A 20,189-nucleotide genomic window follows, 5' to 3' on the forward strand; every position below is an offset into this window, starting at 1 on the left:
AGGCCCGGCCCGCCGCCACTCACCTGCTGCGCGCCCTGCGGCCGCCCTGGCACGGCAGCCAGCGCCTCCCCGGCGCGGGCGCGCACGCCGCGGAGCGGTCCCCGGGAAGGCCCGCGCGGGCCCGCCCGCAGACGCCGCCCAGGTAGCGCAGCGCCGGCGCCATCCCCGCGCCCGCAACCCTGCCTGCGGCCCAGAAGCCGACCCGCGAGCCCCGCGCGGCGCAGGTCTCGGCGCCCCCCCGCCCCGCCCCGCCCCCCACGCAGGGGCCAATGGGCGCGCGCCTTCGCGCCACGTGAGCGCAGCGCCCGTGGCCAATGGACGCGCGCGGCGGAGGGCGGAGGGCGGAGGGCAGGCCGGCGCCGCCGTCGACGCTAGGGACGCGGGCCCGCTCCCTCCTTCCGACCCTGTGAGTAGAGCAGCCAGGTCCCGAGTGGGGCGGCGCCGGGTGGGGGGGGGGGGTTGCCCTCTGCCCTCTCCCTTCGCTCGTCCCTAGGCGGACTGAAAATCTGGCCCGCCGAGCCGCGCGTCCTCGACCTTCCCCGCCGAGCGGACTCGGGGCCGCGGCAGAAAGCCTGGCGATAATTACGGTGAAAACTCTGGTTTGGCCAGGCCCATCGGCCTTCCTTCGTGCCGCCAGGCCCCGCCCCTCTAGGTCCCGCCCTCTCTCGGCCCCGCCCGGCGCCCCTCGAGGCTCCGCCCCTAGGCCCCGCCCCTCTCGGCCCCACCCGGCGCCACTCGTGGCTCCTCCCTAATCCCCGCCCCTCTCGGTCCCGCCCGGTGCCACTCGAGGCTCCGCCCCTAGGCCCCGCCCCCTCGAGGCCCGGCCGCGTGTCCCTCGAGGCCCCTTGCAGGGCACGGCGGTGTGCAGCGCGCTAGCAGCGAGTGGAGTGCCCGCTCAAGGGGGGCTCGCTGTCCAGCCCCAGCCCTCTCCGGATGGAGGCGCTGTCATGGCAACGCCTGATAGCCTGCAGGCTTAGGGACTTCCACATAGGCGACTCCCAGCGCGTCATGCGTTCATTTGCTGGTCCTGTAATTGCGGAGCGCCTGGGTGAACCAGACGTCTCGGTTTCTGCCGTCGTTTAGCAGTCTAGTTCCTTTTTTTTTTTTAAGCTCTTTATTGGAATATAATTGCTTTACACTCTTGTACCAGCTTTTGAGGTACACCAAGTGAATCAGCTGTATTTATACACATATCCCCATATCCCCTCCCTCCCGCGACTGCCTACCACCCTCACTGTCCTGGCCCTCTAAGGCATCTCCCATCGAGTTGATCTCCCTTTGTTATACAGCAGCTTCCCACTAGCTATCTGTTTTACAGTTGGTAGTGTATATATGTCTATGCTACTCTCTCACTTCGTCCTAGCTTCCCCTTCTCCCCTTGGCCCCCCAACCCTGTGTCCTCCAGTCCATTCTCTGCATCTGCATCCTTATTCTTGCCCTGTCACTGGGTTCATCAGTACCATTTTTTTAGATTCCATATATATGTTAGCATATGGTATTTGTTTTTCTGGCTTACTTCACTCTGTAGGACAGACTCTAGGTCCATTCACCTCATTACATATGGCTCCATTTCATTCCTTTTTATGGCTGAGTGATATTCCATTGTATATATATGCCACATCTTTATCCATTTTTGAAAAATTCCTGGGCTGAGATACAGTGTTAGATATGCTATGCGGGCCTGGGAGCAGCGACTCACCTGTGCAGGTCACTCCACCCCACTGTGTATCTGTAAAATGAGGGAAGTGGGCCGTGTGATCTATAAAAGACCAGTGTTAAATTACGTGATCCGCTGTCACCACGCCTGTTTAACTAACTCTTGTTCTCTGTGCTTGATGGAAGTTGTTTGATTTTTAGGGTCAGGACAGCTGGACAAAACACATATATAATGATGCAGCTTTATTGCTGGAACAACTTACACTTGCATGTCCGAAGTTGGCTCCAGGTATTCGTGGGGTAGCTTGGGGAAGTCGTTTCACCTCTTTGCCTTAGACCCTCCTCTGTGAACTAGGAGTAATAGGGTCTCCCTCAGAGGACTTTTGTGCGGGTCACATGCGATAAGGCTCATCAGATGTTTAGCACAGTGAAGTGCTCCATAAAATGATGGCTTTTATTATGTTTATATGGTTTTTATCACCTGGACAGTTGTACATATTTTTTAATTTAATTTATTTATTTAATTTATTGGCTGTGCTGGGTCTTCTTTCGTTGCTGCAAGTGGGCCTTCTCTAGTTGCTGCGAGCTGCAGGCTTCTCGTGGTGGCTTCTCTTGTTGTGGAGCACAGGCTCTAGGCGCGTGGGCTTCAGTAGTGTGGCACACGGGCTCAGTAGTCGTGGTGCACCGGCTTAGCTGCTCTGTAGCATGTGGGATCTCCCCGGAGCAGGGATTGAACCCTTGTCCCCTACACTGGCAGGCAGATTCTTAACCACTGTACCACCAGGGAATCCACGTATTTTCTTTATTTGTGAAAATAATATGGAATGTTGCTTGCTTGTCACAAATGAAAAAAATAAGTTATTTTTTTAATTCAGTTTTTTAGTTTTGAGCTATTTGTAGATTCCCATGCAGTTGTAAGAAACATTAGAGATCCTGTGTACCCTTTACCTAGTCTTCCCCAGTGGTAGCATCTTGTAAAAGGATAGTACAATAACATAACCAGGAAATTGACGTTGACACAGCCCATGGATCTTATTCAGATAACCCCAGTTTTACATTTGTGTGTGTATTTACTTCTGTATAGTTTTTATCACGTGTATAAATTCTTTTTTTTTGGCAGTGAGAGTGTGGAGTCCTGACCACTGGACTGCCAGGGAATTCTCCATGTGTAGGTTCTCACATCCACCACAGGCAAGCTACAACACAGCCCCATCACCACCAAGATCCCTCGGTTGCCCTTTTATAACTACACCTCCCTCCTCAAGGCACCCTCTTCCCCATTCTCTTCTCCCTTTCTAAAATTTTGTCACGTTATAATGTTATATAAGCAGAACTATATAGCGTGTAACTTTCTGGAATTGGCATTTTCACTCAGCATAATCCCTTGAGATCCATCCAAATTGTTGCGTGTTTTGCTAGTTTACTCTTCCTTATTGCTGAGAGAGAGCTCACGGTATGAATGTACCACCGCGTGTTTAACCATTCAGCCATTGAAGGACGTCTGAGTTACTTCTAGCTTTTAGCGATTGCAAATAAAGCGGCTGTGAAAGTGAGCACACAGCTTTTTGTGTGAGCCTGTTTTTGTTTCTCTGGGAAAACTGCCCAAGAGTCCAGTTGCTGGGTCATATGATGAGCACACGGTTAGTCTTGTAAGAAAGTGCCAAGCTGTTTTCCACAGCGGCTGCACCAGTGCGCTTTCCCAGCAGCAGTGCTGAGGGACCCAGCCTCTCCTCAGTGTCACCAGCTTTTCCTACTGTCACTGTTGTTTATTTTAACCATTACACGGATGTAGTGAATTTGCTACTAGGCTGAGTACAGAATTATACAATTCTAGGGTCTGCGGTCAGGCTTTCATGGGTCAGCCGGTAGTAGTGACTTTTTTACGACGGTGATTTTGAGCACGTGCTTCTTAGTTTAGCAAAGTGAAAGAACTCAAGATACACATGCTCTTTTTATAAAGTTTTCTCTGCTTACCTTCTCCCCTAGGCTTGACTGTACATTCATTTGTTTCACTTAGATAATCTCAAATCAAAAGCTCGCCTTGCATTCCTTCACCCTGTTAAGTCTTCGGCTAGAGACAGTTGTATTCCGCCACCACCCTCCTCAGCTAAGAACTCGTGTTCACCTCCCATCTAGCTCAGAATCTGTGAGAAGCTGGTTCAATGAGTGTCTGGTGATACTGGCCTAGGAGTGGCTTTGGGACCTTTGCTTCTAATTCCTAAGGAATTGCTCCGTTGTTCGGTTTCACTAGATTCTAGACACCTCAGGAATAAATATTGGCATCCATAGTGGATGATTTGCAGTGAACTGGGGTTATAATTTGGGACAAAAACCTCCCCAATTCTGATACCACCCCTCCCCTCTCCCCGCACTTTTACTGCCCTCAAGAATGAGTGGGCTAGTTCAGTCTTTTGACCACTAAATTAGCCATCTTTTTGAATAGCCCACCTAAATAAGTATGTTTAATATGTAAAAAAGAACTTCCACTTTTTTAAAAAACTTGTTTTTATGCAAATTGGGGGACTTCATATCCCATTTTGAGTCACACTGTAGAGGTCTGGCCTTATCTAAGTCACAAACATAACAGCAACTTTTAGAAACATCTGTTACAAGCTTATGACTCTAAGCCATGTTATCATAATAAGAAGAATTTTTTAAATTTAATTCCTGGATTATTTATCACAGCGGTAATTTAGTGGTTATTTTTTAACTTGCATTTAACTGGTTTCTTTTAATTTTTTAAAACTAAATTCACCAACTCACCACCAGAGGTCTCCTCTTTCCCTCTAGAAAGCATTTTCAGAGGTAGCTGCTTAAATTCATCGGAAATTCTTAATATCGATCAACAAAGTCGCAGTGGAGAATGCAGAAACCTACCAATTAGTTTTTTGGACTTATTGCTAAATAAAAACTTAATTTTCGGGCTTCCCTGGTGGCGCAGTGGTTAAGAATCTGCCTGCCAATGCAGGGGACACAGGTTCGAGCCCTGCTCTGGGAAGATCCCACATGCCACGGAACAACGAAGCCCGTGCACCACAGCTACTGAGCCTGTGCTCTAAAGCTCACGAGCCACAACTACTGAGCCCATGTGCCTAGAGCTAGTGCTCTGCGACAAGAGAAGCCACCTCAATATGAAGCCTTCGCACTGCAATGAAGAGTAGCCCCCAACACAGCCAATAAAAATAAATAAATAAATACAATTTAAAAAAACAAACAAAAAACTTAATTTTCAAGTTTAACTTATAAATATAATATCTAATATTTTTAGAGATCATAAGCTGAAGTAAATTTGGCCTTTTCCTTAAGCTGAAATACAAGATGGGCCAAAATTTATCAAGTGAAAGTACTTCAGTTTTCGCCAACCTCTCTAATTTACCTGCTTAATGACAGTTTCCCTGGTTTCTGCATGAAAATGTAACAGCCATTGAAGATTATTAATTGCCAGATATTTATTACACTTGCATTAGGGGTTGGTGCTGTGCTAGGTGCTGAAAAAAATGGAAATAATATGTGACTCTTGCCCTTCCTTCTGCTCTGCGTACTTTTGTTTTTTCTGCCTGACTAGCAACTCTTAATCATCCTTTGAGACCCATCTCAAAAGACACCTCTGGTATGAAGCCTATCCCTCACTCCCTTCTCTAGGCTCTCACAGAACCTGTCCATACCTCCATTAAGACATCGTGTGGCATGTTATTCATTTGCTTATGTCATCTATACACACATGGTACATATACTACACATCCTGTGAGGACAGGAACCATGTTTTCCTCTCTCTTTGTTGTCGTTTTCTGTTTCGTTTTCATCTTGCCATTGACTCTCTTACACTAAGGATAGCAGACATTCCATAAATACTTATTGCGTGAGTGAATGGATGGATGGAGATGGCACTGGAGTAAGGTCTTGAGGTTGGGAAAGATTGCCATAGGATTCTGGGGGGCGGGGAGGGACGGTAAATGGAGGGAACAGCCTGAGTTGAAGCCAGAAAGCTCCAATTTGTAAATAACGTTGGCAGGCCAAAGGAGTTACTGAGGTGGGGCACAGCTGGAGAGAGATTTAACCAAAAGCTGGGAAGGGCTGAGAATGTGGGAGGAAGCAGCAGGAGAGACGTTTGCAGCGATGAAGACAGAGTGATGGTGGAAAATGGGTGAAGGGGGCAGTAGATGACCCCACGGTTCTGTCCTCAGACCTCAGCTCTCATTGTTCCATAACCTCAACATCCTTGGGCACTTCCTCCACACTGAGGTGGTTCCCACTCAGGCCTCGCTCTAGTCCTCTTCTTTTTCCTGAGTTCTAGAATCATCAAAGACCGAGGAAAGAGCCCTGGACTGTGAAGAGGAAACTAGGTTCAGGTTTCAGCGCTATCTATTCTATTAGCCACGAAACATCGGGCAAGTCGCTCTAAACACATGCATTTATTAACACCCCACCTTGTTCCAGAAAGGATTTAGGGTGTCAGCAATTACTTAATGTCAGGGCTTCAACTTCCTCATCTGTAAATGACCCTCAAACTTGATGCTGCTGAGTAATGTTCCGGAAGCATCGTTCTCACTGTGCCAGGGCTCTGTGCTAAATTCTCGGTGACTCACAGCCACCTGCAGAAGACAGATTTGCTGGCTGATCGCGGGAGACGCTTCCCGATGCGACTGTGTACATCTGCCTCCACTTCTCATGACCCCGTGTGCTAAGCCAAGGGAACCGCAACATGCCTTAAACGCTTCTGCCTCAGCTAAGCACCTGACCTACCTGTTCCTGGCATCTGTGTCTGTTGAAATCCTTGTTTGTCTTTGTTTTCACGCTTCTGCGGTATTTTTCAGGTTCTGTCATTTACCTTAACTACCTGGTAACTTGTTTCAGCTCACGTCAGTCTGCCTGAAGTTGTCAGCTCCTCAAAGGCAGAGACCGTGTTTCATGGATTGATTTCCCCCCACCTGGTACACTGTCAGTGAAACTTGAATTGAGATAAATCAGGTTGAGACCCACTTCCGAAATCACTTTCTCAACTCATAGTTATGGATTTTTACAGCTGGAAATCATCTGAACAAATCTTCTCATTTTACAAATGTGAAAACCAAGGGTCAAACAGGTGAAGTTACTTTCCCGGTCTTTCCTGAGCGCCCTTGCATAGCTCCTGGTTTGCAGCGTTCTAGGGACACTGCTTGCAGCCTTGTCATAGGAAGATACATTTACGTGACTCCTCTCCTTTCCCAGATGTAAGTATCGTGACCTTGACACATTGCTCCTTGGGTGACTTTAGTGTATCATTTTGATAGTGGAAAGGTAGATTGGGACTAGAGCTGGTTTCAGTAAATTTGTAGATGCATTGCCTGGATGGACACCAGGTGGCACCACTGCAGGCGGACTCCAATTGAACAGCTGTGACAATGCCAAGGCTGGATGGAATCATAGAGACCATCCAGTTCTGCCTCTTGTTTCTGCAGCACGAGAGACCAACATACAGACAGGAGTAACTTGCTTAATAACTATTGAGTGGCAAGTGAGCCGTCAGCTTTACCAGCACAAGAGCATTGACTCTGAACTTGTGAAGTGAGGTACCGTATGTATGGGACTCTGACTGCCAGCTGATGATATAATATGAACGCTGTTTTATGTGTCTAGATCGAATGATGTTGTTTGGAAGAATTTCCCGGCAGTACTGTGGCTTAAAGAAACTCCCACTGTCACGTGACTCCCGATACTTCTGGGGCTGGTTGAATGCAGTATTTAATAAGTAAGTTACTCTAACTAAAGTGAAGACACATGGGGATTGTTACAGCTTGATGAGTTCCCTGTAGCTAATGTGATTATTTCCCATATTTCAAATGTCTTTTGTGTCATGCGTGCAGTATAATCCTAATTTTCTCTTAAAACAAGTAAAACTTACACACAAGCATTGAATAAAGACCAAAAAAATAGGTTATAGAATATAAACTGTGACTGTCTGGGTTGCAGGACTCCACTGATTCTTCTTATTCATCCTTTCATTGCCTTTCAAATTTTCTAAAATGAACATTTATTACTTTTATAATCAGAAAAGCTCAGTAAATGTAATTTTAGAATATTTTATTCTCTGGCTTCTTAAGGGGTGTAGTTAACCTTTTGAATACTATCAAGGGAACTCACATTTTTAAAAAGTTAGCTGGTGGCATGCTTAGAAATATTTTGAAACTGACAAAACTAACCTCCTTGTTGCTTAATGCAGCATTAATACCACTAACTAGAGAAAAAGGCATATGTAAAAATTAATAAATATCACTTAAAAACATTTATTTGAACAAAGGTTCAAAATTATTCCCTTTTTGATCTTTTATCATTAATAAAAACGAGAACCCAGTGTAGTCATTCAACCAATACACAGTTACTGAGTGCCTCCTGGGGTGAAGCCGTTGTGCTGCCTGTGAATCAACGAAGACTCACGTCTGCCTGATAAACTCAGATAAGAATAGGCCTTGACAGAATTCACTTGCGAACATAAAAGCACAAAAGGTAGCAGGTAGGGCCATCGAATGTTTCCTTTACGTGGATTTCACCGATATACTTATCTCCCTCCTCATCACATGAAGTGAAACGTGGTTGCTGTTTTGCATTTATGTTGGTGAACACAGTTAAGAAGCTAGGGATGACAGTAGAGCTACCTGCGTTTGTCCTCTTACCGGCAGAGTGGATCATGAACGCATCAGGGCGGTTGGCCCTGACAGGGCGGCGTCTGAGTGGCTGCTGCGCTGCGGGGCCATGGTGCGCTACCACGGCCAGGAGAGGTGGCAGAAGGACTACAGCCACCTCCCGACAGGCCCTCTGGACAAATACAAGATTCAGGCGATCGATGCCACTGATTCTTGTATCATGAGCATTGGATTCGATCACATGGGTAACTCCCCTGTCCTTTGTTACGGGAAATGCAGGTGATTTGCTGTGATATTTAGCTGCAGTTGACTCACTGCTATAGTCATAGGTGTGTCCTTTTTGCCTTTTTCAGTCCCGTCCAGCTTGTTTCTTCCTGTGTGTGATATTTATTTTTAAATGAAACAGAGGTTACAAGTACCTTCCTCCCCTTTCTCCCCTCACTAAGCTTGTCTCTACATGCCTTTATTCTGTGCTTTATTGACTTAAAATTCAAGGCCTTGTTTGTCAAACTATCTTTGTCAAACTTCTGTCATTGAGAAACCCTCACTAATGTAGAAATAATTATATCCACACAGCTTCTGCTTATGTGACATTTCCTTCCTCCAGTGCATTGGGCCCCTGACTGCACAACAGCCCTGTCCATCCGCATAGCCTGTATAGTGAATACCTTGTGTGGTTAATAGGGTGAATACTCGTTCTTTTTTTCCTGGGACTAAGAGGTTTCCTAGGACTTAAGACTTTCAGTCCTAAAACTAGAACAGTTCTGGGCAAACTAGGATAGTTGATCCTCTTAATGGTAAAGCAGCTTCTTAAACTGTACTTTTTTTCCCCCAGAAGGCCTACAGCATGTTGAAAAAATAAGGCTATGCAAATGTCACTATATTGAGGATAACTGTTTGGAGAGACTTAGTCAACTTGACAATTTACAAAAAAGCATATTGGAAATGGAAATAATTTCCTGTGGGAATATCACAGACAGAGGTGTCATTGCTTTGCATCATTTCAGGTAGGTGGTCAGTGCCAGAGTGGAGACTTGATCGTGATGGTAAGGTGAGTAATCGGAATTTAAAACAGTTGAGAGGTGGTGTCTTTTCTTAATTCTGAAAAATGTAATTTAAGAAAATGGCTTAACTGTCGGCTGTAATATTTTTAAACGGCTTATCACCCTTAATATGTTATGGTTGTATTGCATTTTTTAGGGAGCATCTTTTTAAAAACTTGGTCTACATAACGCACCTAGCGTGGTTCCTATTACAGAAGGCTCTCAAAAAGCATTAGTTATTATACTTCCCATCTTTTAAAGGAATTTCCCCCACTTTCTGCCAGTACCCTCAGCATCACAGGAAGTTTGAGAGATCTTAAACATTAGAACCAAAAGTGCTAGATTGGTTACCTCTTACATTAGTTTAGGCTTTAAGGTTTCATCTTTTAATAGAAATTTGAGTTCCTTTAAGAACTTTACCGGTTTCTTTTCCTTTCTAGGTTAAGATTCATATTTTAAAAATTCAATTTACTAAAACGAAAACCAAAAACATAAAACCGTTCACCCATTTCTCTCACTCCCTACCCCCTGCCTTTGGCAACCACCAATCTGTTCTGTGTATCCATGACCTTGCTTATTTACTTATTTTTAGCTTCCACATATAAGAGATCATACAGTATTTGTCTTTCTTTGACTTATTTCACTTAGCATAATGCCCTTGAGGTCCACCCAAGTTGTTGCCAATGCAGAATTTCATTTTTTATGGCTGAATACTACATCATTGTATACATATACCACCTTTTCTTTATCCATTAATCCATCAGTGGGCACTTAGGTTGTTTCTGTATCTTGACTATTATAAATAATGCTGCAGTGAACACACGGGGGGTGCAGATATCTTTCCAAGTTAGTGTTTTTGTTTTCTTCAGATAAATACTGAAAAGTAGAATTGCTGGATCACATAGTAGTTCTACTATTTTTAATTTTTTGAGGAACATCCACACTGTTTTTCATATCACCACCAATTTACAATCCCACCAACAGTGCACAAGGATTCCCTTTTCTCCACATCCTCACCAACACTTATTTCTAGTGTTTTTGATAATGGCCATTTTTACAACAGTATAAGGTGATATCTCATTGTGGTTTTGATTTATGTTTCCCTGATAATGACGTAGAGTATCTTTTCCTGTACCTGTTCTCCATCTGTATGTCTTCTTTGGAAAAATGTCTATTCAGATATTTTGCCCATTTTTAAAATTGGACTGTTGGGGGTTTTTGCTATTGAGTTGCTATTGAGTTCTTTATATATTTTGGATATTAGTTCATTATCAGATATATGATTTGCAAATATTTTCTCCCATTCTGTAGGTTTCCTTTTCATTTTGTTGATGGTTTCCTTTGCTATACGTAAGCTTTTCAATTTGATGTAGTCCCACTTGTTTATTTTTGCTTTAAGTGTCAGATTCAAAAAATCATCACTATGACTGATGTCATAGTTTATATTTAACATGCAAAGGAGTTCTATGCCATAATATACATATAATATTTGGGAAAATTCAGCAGCATTATTGATGTAATTCAGAACAACTAAACTTTCCAAAGTCCGGCTTAGCGCCTAGCATGAATTTCATGTAAAGTTGTTCTCTAAGACTACTGTTCTAAAAGTCATTTTGAAAGTGTAAGATGATATGAACATATTCTGCATGTAACTGTTTTAAAAGTCAATAAAGCAAGTTTATTTTTAATGCTAAGAGAGTAAAGGCCAAATTAAATTAACTTTTAAAAATTTCTCTTTTTGCAGAAATCTCAAGTATTTGTTTTTAAGTGATCTTCCTGGAGTAAAAGAAAAAGAAAAAATTGTCCAAGCCTTTAAAACATCACTGCCTTCTCTGGAACTAAAATTAGAGTTGAAGTAAAATAATAATATTCAGTAAGCGTCTTACTTCAGTATGAAGTATCATTTGAAATGTTGATCCTAAACAGCAACAAATGTTATATAATCATCAACAGAACTGTAAGGACATCACAGCATTCCAGCAGAGTCCATCACGTAGAAGATAAACACTCAGACGTGATTCAAGTTATTATACTAAGTTAGAAGTCAGAATTCATGTACATTAAATCATTTGAAGAAAAATGCAAACCAGCCACCATTTTAATTCTAATGTATTCCTTAGTTTATATCAATATCTATATAAATATCTCTTGATGTAGATACATGAGTTCTTTAAAATGATTTAAATGCACAACACAGATACTCTTTATTTTTTAAACAGTAACTTGTTACATTTTACTTTAAAGTTATTGAAGCATGTTACTATAAAGGTACAATTAGGAAAAGCTGAAAGTTAAACTGCAGATTCATTGAAAGTAGTCAGAGGTTGCTGGGGCCTCACATTGCTTCCCAGGGTCCGCGTGCATTTGTCACGGTCCTGCATTCCTGTGCTCCTTGTAACACGCATCCTTTCTCTGAATGAACAGTTTCTGGCTAATTTGTCTTATCTTGTGGGCCTAGACTAGTGTCTTATTAAAATTAGACATAAATACTTGGCTGGATTTAAATAGCTTTGCTGACTGCAGTAGAACAGAGGAAACAATGATGAAGGCCAACACAGCTATATTTACTTTTTGCTTAAATTAAAAAACTGCTTTAAACAGAAAAATTTAACATGTCGATCAGAAACGAATTTGTAGTCTCTCATATGTGGGATAGTACTTCCCGTGAGCGCCAGGGACGTCATGAAAAGTGTAAGCACAAAATTCATTTTACATCTAGAAAGCAGTGAGAAAGGATATCATAAATAGATAAAAACAGATCTTTATTTTTACCTGCTTCAAATGGCCCTGATTCTATTATTGTTACTTATATGCCAATTTGTGGATTTCTGCATGTTTGGTTTGAATATTAATCTATTGATTATAACCTTGACTGGAGATAATTTTAAAATAAACAGTTTTTATGATGCAGCATTAAAGTAGAAACATGAATTTTAGTTGTGTTTAGAAACCAGCTTATGTAAATAAATAGCACATACCATAAATGATATACTTTTTACTAATATAATTCCGTCATTTTAAAAATCAGAAAATAGTAAATAAAAAAAAAAAGATAAGGATGTAGAACAGTCTCATGTGAAACAGTGGTGATTCCATGATGAAGAAAGGATCACAGAGACGGTTAAATTAAGTATAAGCATACATTTAATAGAACTCATTGGAAGAAAATGACCACTTCCATTTCAGGTTTGTTTGATTACTATGTGGTGAAGCAACTGATTCAGCACAGGTTGGTCTGGAGCTGCTTTTCTACTCTGAATGGTAGTCTTTAAAACTACTGGATAGATTAGGCAGGTGCAGTCATCTGCCTCATCAAGTACCCTGCTGGGGGTAAGAAAAAAGAGCAACACAAAATGTAAACTATTTGCACAAGTTGGATGTCCTTCTTTGTCATTTTAATCAATTCTGCAAAACAAGAATTAGATTATACTGTGACTAATATCAGCTCTATGCAAGAAGCCTCAGGATATCAGTAAACTGACTGGGGTAGCCAAAATTATTGAACAGAGTTTGGTAGATTACTTAGCAGTAAGTGAATAAGGTCAAGTCCTGTCATGAAGAAAATGAACACAACAGTAAGCTGAGAGTGCAGAAGAAATGTTTTGCAGGTGCAGTAAAATACATCTTTAAAAACCATAGCTGAGAACTGCTAGGAAATAGCACATCAATCAGAAGTGGGGCTGAGCAATAAGAAACAGACTTCGCTTCATGCGGCCCTTGTGTCCAGGCAACAAGGATGAAAAAGCTTTTTGTGTAGGAGCAATAGGCCAAATCAGAGCTAATTAAACGTCATCATTTTAAGTATCACTGTTACAAAGCTAGGAATTCCCCATATCATTTTGGTCTGTTATTAGTTGTTAACTTTTAGTTAGGTTGGTATATATACACACGTGTGTGTGTGTGTGTGTGTATACACACACATATACATACATACAGTGTAAAAAAGATATTTCAGGGAAAACATCAGCTTGTAACCTCATGTCTTTTATGTCCCAAGTGAAAGCTCATAAGCAGTTTCTTCCAAAACCCAGACCACTGTATAGGGTCCTGCTGGTAGCTGTCTCCAAGTCTGAGGCTGAACTGGAAAGAATGAAGTACTAATTACTTTCAGGCTGGCAGGCCCAGTTCCTGCAAAGCCTGTAGGTCTTGTTCTACCCCTGGGTCAGCTGTCAAGCTTCATGCCATTGTCTGCAAGGGGAATTGGGTGAACAAGTGTAGACGGATTATAGTAAATCTATCCTGCCTGCAAAAATGACTACGATGAATCCTTTACTAAAGGTAAAGACCAAAGTATGTGTAAGAAATATCTATAAACATATCATTAAATATATAAGCACGTAAATTACAGACCTTTTATGATAATCCTTGTGATTTTAAGTATTCTGAACAACTCATATATTCAAAAAAGTTTCAGTGTGTAAAAGTCAAGAGCTGGAGCACGCAGGAAATGGAATTTTAAACATTTTGATTTCAAGAGCTAAAACTCTCCTTAAACATGATGAGAAAGTCTGAAAAGGCAGGAGCTAGGACTCCAAGCAACAGCGATCCAAGGAAATACATATGGGCGTTCTGTAATCCATTTTTCACTTGTCGCATATGGTACAATTGAAGCATCTTTTTTTTTTTTTTTTTTTTTGCACCTCTAATTTTGCCAGAGGTGTGGGCAAGTGCAGTAGATAGTTTATATTCGGTCCATAAGCTCAGCTTCTTAGATACAACAGAAATAAAAGTGAAAATCCACAGAAGTTTTTGCTTTCTGTCCAGACACCATCGTCAAGCATAGAAGACGGCCTCTGGAACGTCCCTCCACATCTTGCCAAGGGGCCTCCCCCAGTGAGCTACTCATGTTTTCTCCTGATGTTTCTTTCAACATTGTGATTGTTTTCAATCAAATATATGTTTTATTCAAAGTAATGATCTATTTTTTTTTTATTATCAATCTCCAAGGTCTTTAAATGTTTGGGAAACGGTAGTTAGGTTTCTTGGTGTTACAGTAGTACTTCTTGTTATCCAAAGCTGGAAGGACGCTGCTGCTGGTCAGCTGAGGTAGGTACTGCAACTGAAAATACAAAACACAGAATTAGGTTCAACGCACACTTTCTTCATTATTGATAACGCATCCAAAACAGGTAACAAATAACTTCTTGAGCACAGAAATACTTTTTCAGCACAGAATCCAGGATCTGAGGGGGGACAAAATGTTTATTTAAATTTGGTCTCTGCTCAGGGGCTCCAATTAAGATGGCAAAGTTGAAGGATGTGGAGCTCACCCCCTCCCATAAATGTGGTCTCTGCTTTTTCTTTTCAATATTTTATATTACAAAGCAAAACATGCACATTAAAGGAAATTTAGAGAATATGAAAAAGAAGAGGAAATCTACATTAACATTATTGGAAAAAAGCATAGATTCATGGGAGTTAAGAGCTTGCTGGGATCTCAGGGATCATTTAAGCCAATATCTTGTCTTATAGCAAAAAATACTGATGTCTGGAGCACTTGGGTGATTTGTCCACCTACTACCTTAGTTAAAAAGGCAAAATTGCTCCTTTCACGCTGCCAGAAAATGTTTGAATTTATTGTCAATGTCAAATGAAAGGGAATACATATTTTTTTGTACAGTCTTATATGGCCTTAGGGATCTGAAAAACAAGTACTTTTAAGTCAAACAGTTGGGACCTACAAGAACACACAGATTAGTGGGTCCCCTATTCCTTCAAGAAAAATATTGCCATCAAGACCCTTTACTCTCTCTCTCTCTCTCTTTTTTTCACAATTGGTGCCTATTTCAGTAGCATTTACGAGCAGGTGGCTCATCCTGAGGTTCTAGTCACAGCTCGGCTACAAGTCTCACTTTTTACCACTGACAATCCACTTTTTAAAGTTTTAATTTCAATTTCTTTAAAAGAAGGGATGAGGTTTTCTAAAATCCCTTGTAACTCAAGGGTTCTAAGATTCTTGAACACGGAGAAACAGCAAGATAAGGGGTAACTCTGAGGGGAAAGTCTATTTCCAGTCTGCTTTGCATGAACAGCATTCTTAACTGTGCGCCTCTGGTCTCTTAGGGCCCTGGGCTTCGCGCTGGACTGTTCCTAATGGACTGTCCACCCTCTGCTCTCCTCCAGACCTCACAGGCACCGCTCAGGTGCCACTCAGCGTGCTGCAGTGGAGGCTGCAAAGGGAGTGACTCAGGCAAGAGAATTTACAGCTTAAGGGGCACCTGAGCAGATCCAGAAGCAGCCCGAAGCCAGCTCCGCTTGACTGTGGTTCCAGCTGCAGTCCATTCTAAATGATTATGGCTTTTGGCTTATGACAAGACACCTGATGGGAGGCCGTTTTGCCACTTGACGCCAATCACAATTCTTCACAGGCTCCCAGTGCGCAGCTCGGATGCTGTGCTCTGGTTACACGGACTGTCCTGCCGCCCTCACTGAAAGCACTCATCTCCACACTTACACTAGCCAGCTCTCACGATTAGCCGATCAGGGAGGAAAACGGTTCCTTTTTCAGATAAACCTGGAATGTCAGTCCACACTGAAGGTAAACATGATGGCAGAGAGCTGCCTGGGATAAACTTGCTTTCATTTTCCAAAGCACAAGAAGCAGCCCCGCTGAACTCACTCACACCCGCGCGCCTGGCTGGTATCCGCGCGCCTGGCTGGTACCCGCGCGCCTGGCTGGTACCCGCGCGCCTGGCTGGTACCCGCGCGCCTGGCTGGTACCCGCGCGCCTGGCTGGTACCCGCGCTGATGCACACCCAGAGCCCCGCCCCTGGGTGGCAGCAGGGAGCTGCTGGGCGGGGGCCCCTTTAGGATTCCGGGAGAAGGGCCCTGGGCGGGCAGATGTCTCTGGGACCCTGGCTGGCGGACCCTGTGACCTGCGTCCCCACGCAGGAATAAGGCGCTGGAGCTGCAAGCCACAGCTGCCACCTCAAGGATAGCTTCAGACTCCCCGCACCAGGTGGCAGGTATGAGCTCCTTTGAAATCGCAACCTTGGATGCTTCTGTAAGCAGCGCCCCGTTTTTACCCCCGGCAGGTGCCTTCGGCTCTGTCTCAGGGTCTTCCTTGTTGGCTTCTCATGCTCTTTTGCCGAATCCCCTGTTTCTCTGATGCTGTCGAAATATGGGTGCAACAAGAGCTGCTCACACGTCAGTCTCTCGGCAGGATTCATGTGGAGACAGCCCTAAAAGATCAGAAAATCCCCTCTTCATACTTCTTTAAAATGGTATGAACTTACTGATGTCATTTTTTTCTTCTTTGAAAGATTCAACTTTTCAGTTGGGAACAAAAGTGGGGGAAAAGTAGGAAGAACACACCCATCATGACTTTCGTTCCTTCCGCAACCATTCATGGGTAACCACATGATGAATTAATAAACAGTTTCTAGGAACAGTAACAAAAAATCATTTTCTCCACCTTGCCCTGTTCTTGGGGCATTTGGTGCTCTGCCCCGAGGGAGCAGGATACAGTTTTTGAGTTCAGGTCGGTGTCCCACTAGGACGGTCCACTTAACCCATTGGGTCCCTTGCCTGAACTTTGGTTTTGGTTTTTTTCATTTATTTATTTTTATTGTGATATCTAACGTGTGCAAAATATTTTGTATATGTACAATTTAAAGCATAATAAAAACACTTATCTGCCTTTTATGGAACTCGAGAAGAAGAACATACTAACACATTTGAGGACGTTGAGCTCCCTTGCCTGTACTTTGTAAAAACTAGTTTTTTATTTAAAACATGATATCTGCACACAGTAAAAATAAAGTTCATACAGGATGCAGCAAAGTCTCTCCATGACTCGAGTTCTTCCATTCTCCCTTCTAAAATCAGGTATTTTCTGTATTTTCTTCCAGAAACAGTCTGTGCATGACAAGCATCTATGTGTACGTAAGGAAGGCAAGGCATAACATACATCTCTTCGTATTACATCATTCTTAGCTATTTGCTTTGCCAGTAAATAGGCCAGAGGGCTCATACTTGGATAGATGAAATCTCACAACTACATACCCCAAGGAACCATCTCATTTTTTTAAGTTATAAATACATTAGTAAATGTCTTAAATACTTTTTGAAATGGGTGGGACATTGACCATAAAGTGCAGATATCTTAATTGGGACCTCGTTACATAAGGGCTACATATTTCTGAACATGTATATATAAATCAAGTTTTAAAATCAAAACCTACTTCCAGTACACTAGGGAGCTGGCTATTTAAGAGAATCCTATGGCTAAACATTTTTTTGAAGAAAAGGATCCTTTTGTGAAACAAACATCCCCCTCTTAAATTTCTATTTTGCGTAAATTTAGATTTCAAATACAACGTTAGGTTTATTAAGTGAAAAATGCAGGTGTTTTCACTGTTATGTGACCCATTTTAAAAATGGAAAATATGGATAATTTTCAAAGGAGAAGAAGAATTCTAAGAGGAACACTTTGAATCCACGGATTCACATAAATCATTCAGATTCCCCAGTGATATAGCTGCCGTGTGCTTCCAGGTCTGCTGGAAGCCATGATTTTACCTTTAAGAGCCCCAGGGCAGGATAAGAGATGTTTGGAAATTTTAATTCAAGTGGTTCCTGTTTAAAAGAAGAAAGAAAAAGAAAAGAAAACAGGGATTTTATTTACAGCATATATTCAAATATAAGTTTACCTCAGACTGAATTTCTCTTGAGTGAGGGAAGCATCTTCCTGGCACTTTCCCTGCCTCCTCCACCTTCTGCCCACGCCACCTCCCACCCGAAACAAGCTCCCTACATCTGTTTCCTAAGCTCCCTCTTTTCCCACCTCCAAGCTGTTTCCTAAGCTCCTGCTCTCCCCACCTCCAAATTGCTTTCCTAAATTTTCTTCCTAACCACTTACCCCCTTCACTTCCTAAAGAACTGGGCTGCCGGTCACTGATTGTGAGGGGAAACTAATGAAAGAAAAAAACCCAAAACACTTGTCAAGCAATTGTAATTTCCTTTTTTTCCTGCTTCTATTTATGTACCTTGCCTTGCCTCAGGACAATTTTTGGCATTTATATTGGCTTCTATAGAAAGGGGCGCTCATTATTGCACTTACTGACATTTACAGAATGGGAGCTACAAAATAGATTTTTTCTTTTCCTACCTAGGTGAACAGATGTGTCTTGCTTTTCTGGAATAAACACTCTTCTCTCCTCCCACAAGAGCCTGCTGTTTCCCTGATCACCCTACGGTTTAAAGAGTCTCCCCTTTAAGGCTCTTTTGCTCCAGTCACAGGCAAGAGACAAGCAGAAGAATAAACACTATAAAGAAGAAGGAATGCCGTCTGTCAGGCGGACAGGCCCGTTAAAGAGATACACGCTGATGAAGAGGCGACAGAGGCGGGGAGCTGAGAAATCACGAGCTAGCCAAGCTGAGTCAAGGAAGTGATGGGAACCGGCCAGCAACAACCAGTTCCCAAGTGTGCAGTTACTCATCACCGATAAAAGAGATGAGAGCCTGGGTTTTGGAGTTTCCTAAGATCAGCAGGGGGAAAAAAAAATCCTGAAGCAGATTTGTATGAGCCTTAGAGAGCAGCCCTCTCCACCCGCACAGCTAAACGCTCTCTCTTGCTATTTCTGTGTGTTGAATCCGAGCACGGCTGGGGATCGCCTCGACCGTGCCGACACGGAGCCCTGCCGTCTCAGCAAGGACGCCCGGGACGAGGCCGGCTGCTGCGCTGTGATAGGACGGGCCCATCCTGCCTGCTTAGCCGGTTTCCCTGCCCCAGGAGCAAGCGGGCCTCCCTCCGACACGGCTGCTGACCGGCAGAGGGACTGGGGCACGGATGTTCGACCAGCGCAACCCCCGCACTGCTTCTTCCTGCGTTTCTGTCAACAGGAAATCCCCGGCAGGACAACCTCTGGGAAACCATGGGAAGCCTTTTACATGGATGAAACCGGGTTGTTTCGGAGGCTTCACTGGTACAAAAGCGAACAGGAAATCGCTAAGGGATATTTAGTGTGAAACTGGGACCGTCCAGGTCACAGGGGAGCCGGCTGGGTCACCTCCCATATGCCAAGTATCATTCCTGCCTCTGCGGCCCCAGGCTTCCTATTCCTAGTGATGCAGGAGGTGGGGCGGTGGGGAAGTGGGAGGTAGGAGACGTCACTGCAGGACAGGCCAGGAGGTTAGGGAAACAGCTCCCATGGACCTGCCACGACTCCCGTCCAGAAACGGCACGGTGGAAGCAGGTTAGCTTCAACGTGAAAGTACCTTCCTTAGACAGGAGGAGCTCAGGATCTCACACACCTTAACTGTGCTCTGAAATGTTTTTGATTATCATACAGGCTCATTAGAAGACATTCAAAAATATTTAAAAAAAAACCATAAAGAAACAAATCATCCCACCACAAAGAGACATTCACTGTTGATATTTTGGTATATAGCTTTGCAGCCATGTATTTCACAAACGTAAAAATCTTTGCCTGGTTTTCCAGAGGCTGTCATATTACTTCATATTTATATGTGTAAATATATGTATTTATTAAGTATTTATACATGGAAATGTGTGTATTTATTAAATATTTATTAAAATTATGTCAAATATATACTGTTATATATACTGTTTTATAACTTTTTTTTTCATTTAGTAATGTTACAGACTTTTTTTTAGGTTACATATGAATCTAATTATTTTTATTGGCTATGTGTTATTTCTGTTGTTAATTCCCTACTGATGGAACACTAAAGGAAATGCTTTCTAGTAAAGAATGTCATATCTTTAGGCCCTTGTCTAATAGTTTCATTGGAATAAATTCTTGACAGTGGGTTAGGAGATGCACATTTTTAATTTTTTCAAGTTTTGAAAAATACGTGTTTTCCCCACACTGGCCATAGAGGACAGGTAATATGAGAGTGAGGCTGC

The 20,189-nt window shown here is 43.0% G+C and overlaps 3 protein-coding genes across 9 annotated transcripts in view; 1 reads left to right on the top strand and 2 right to left on the bottom strand.

The window, feature by feature from the left end:
- L2HGDH (L-2-hydroxyglutarate dehydrogenase) overlaps positions 1-577 on the bottom strand; it is a 44,151-nt gene extending 43,574 nt beyond the window's left edge. Inside the window, exon 1 of the mRNA XM_057723790.1 lies at positions 24-577. Within this exon, the coding sequence (XP_057579773.1) occupies positions 24-163 (140 nt within the window). The 5' untranslated portion in view covers positions 164-577. The remainder of the gene's footprint in view (positions 1-23) is intronic.
- On the top strand, positions 25-11,346 carry DMAC2L (distal membrane arm assembly component 2 like). Of its 7 annotated transcripts, none has more exons than XM_057723793.1 (5): positions 25-142; positions 7,273-7,384; positions 8,313-8,521; positions 9,115-9,283; positions 11,064-11,346. In XM_057723793.1, exons 2-5 carry the CDS (start codon positions 7,278-7,280, stop codon positions 11,176-11,178), a joined length of 600 nt encoding a protein of 199 aa, XP_057579776.1. In that variant the 5' UTR covers positions 25-142; positions 7,273-7,277; the 3' UTR covers positions 11,179-11,346. The 7 variants fall into 7 exon arrangements, with proteins under 7 accessions (XP_057579776.1, XP_057579781.1, XP_057579775.1 ...); XM_057723792.1 differs by having other exon boundaries at positions 124-142; positions 9,112-9,283; XM_057723796.1 differs by lacking the exon at positions 25-142 and adding an exon at positions 299-406 and having other exon boundaries at positions 9,112-9,283.
- A 2,495-nt stretch (positions 11,347-13,841) lies between these two features.
- The window catches only part of CDKL1 (cyclin dependent kinase like 1), a 51,629-nt gene continuing 45,281 nt past the window's right edge, over positions 13,842-20,189 (bottom strand). The window contains exons 7-9 of the mRNA XM_057723791.1: positions 17,840-17,896; positions 16,345-16,500; positions 13,842-14,378 (exon numbers count right to left, since the gene is read on the bottom strand). Of these exons, the coding sequence (XP_057579774.1) occupies positions 14,271-14,378; positions 16,345-16,500; positions 17,840-17,896 (321 nt within the window). The 3' untranslated portion in view covers positions 13,842-14,270. The remainder of the gene's footprint in view (positions 14,379-16,344; positions 16,501-17,839; positions 17,897-20,189) is intronic.

Source organism: Hippopotamus amphibius, chromosome 2 (assembly GCF_030028045.1).
Source record: "Hippopotamus amphibius kiboko isolate mHipAmp2 chromosome 2, mHipAmp2.hap2, whole genome shotgun sequence".
NCBI classification, from domain to species: Eukaryota; Metazoa; Chordata; class Mammalia; order Artiodactyla; family Hippopotamidae; genus Hippopotamus; species Hippopotamus amphibius.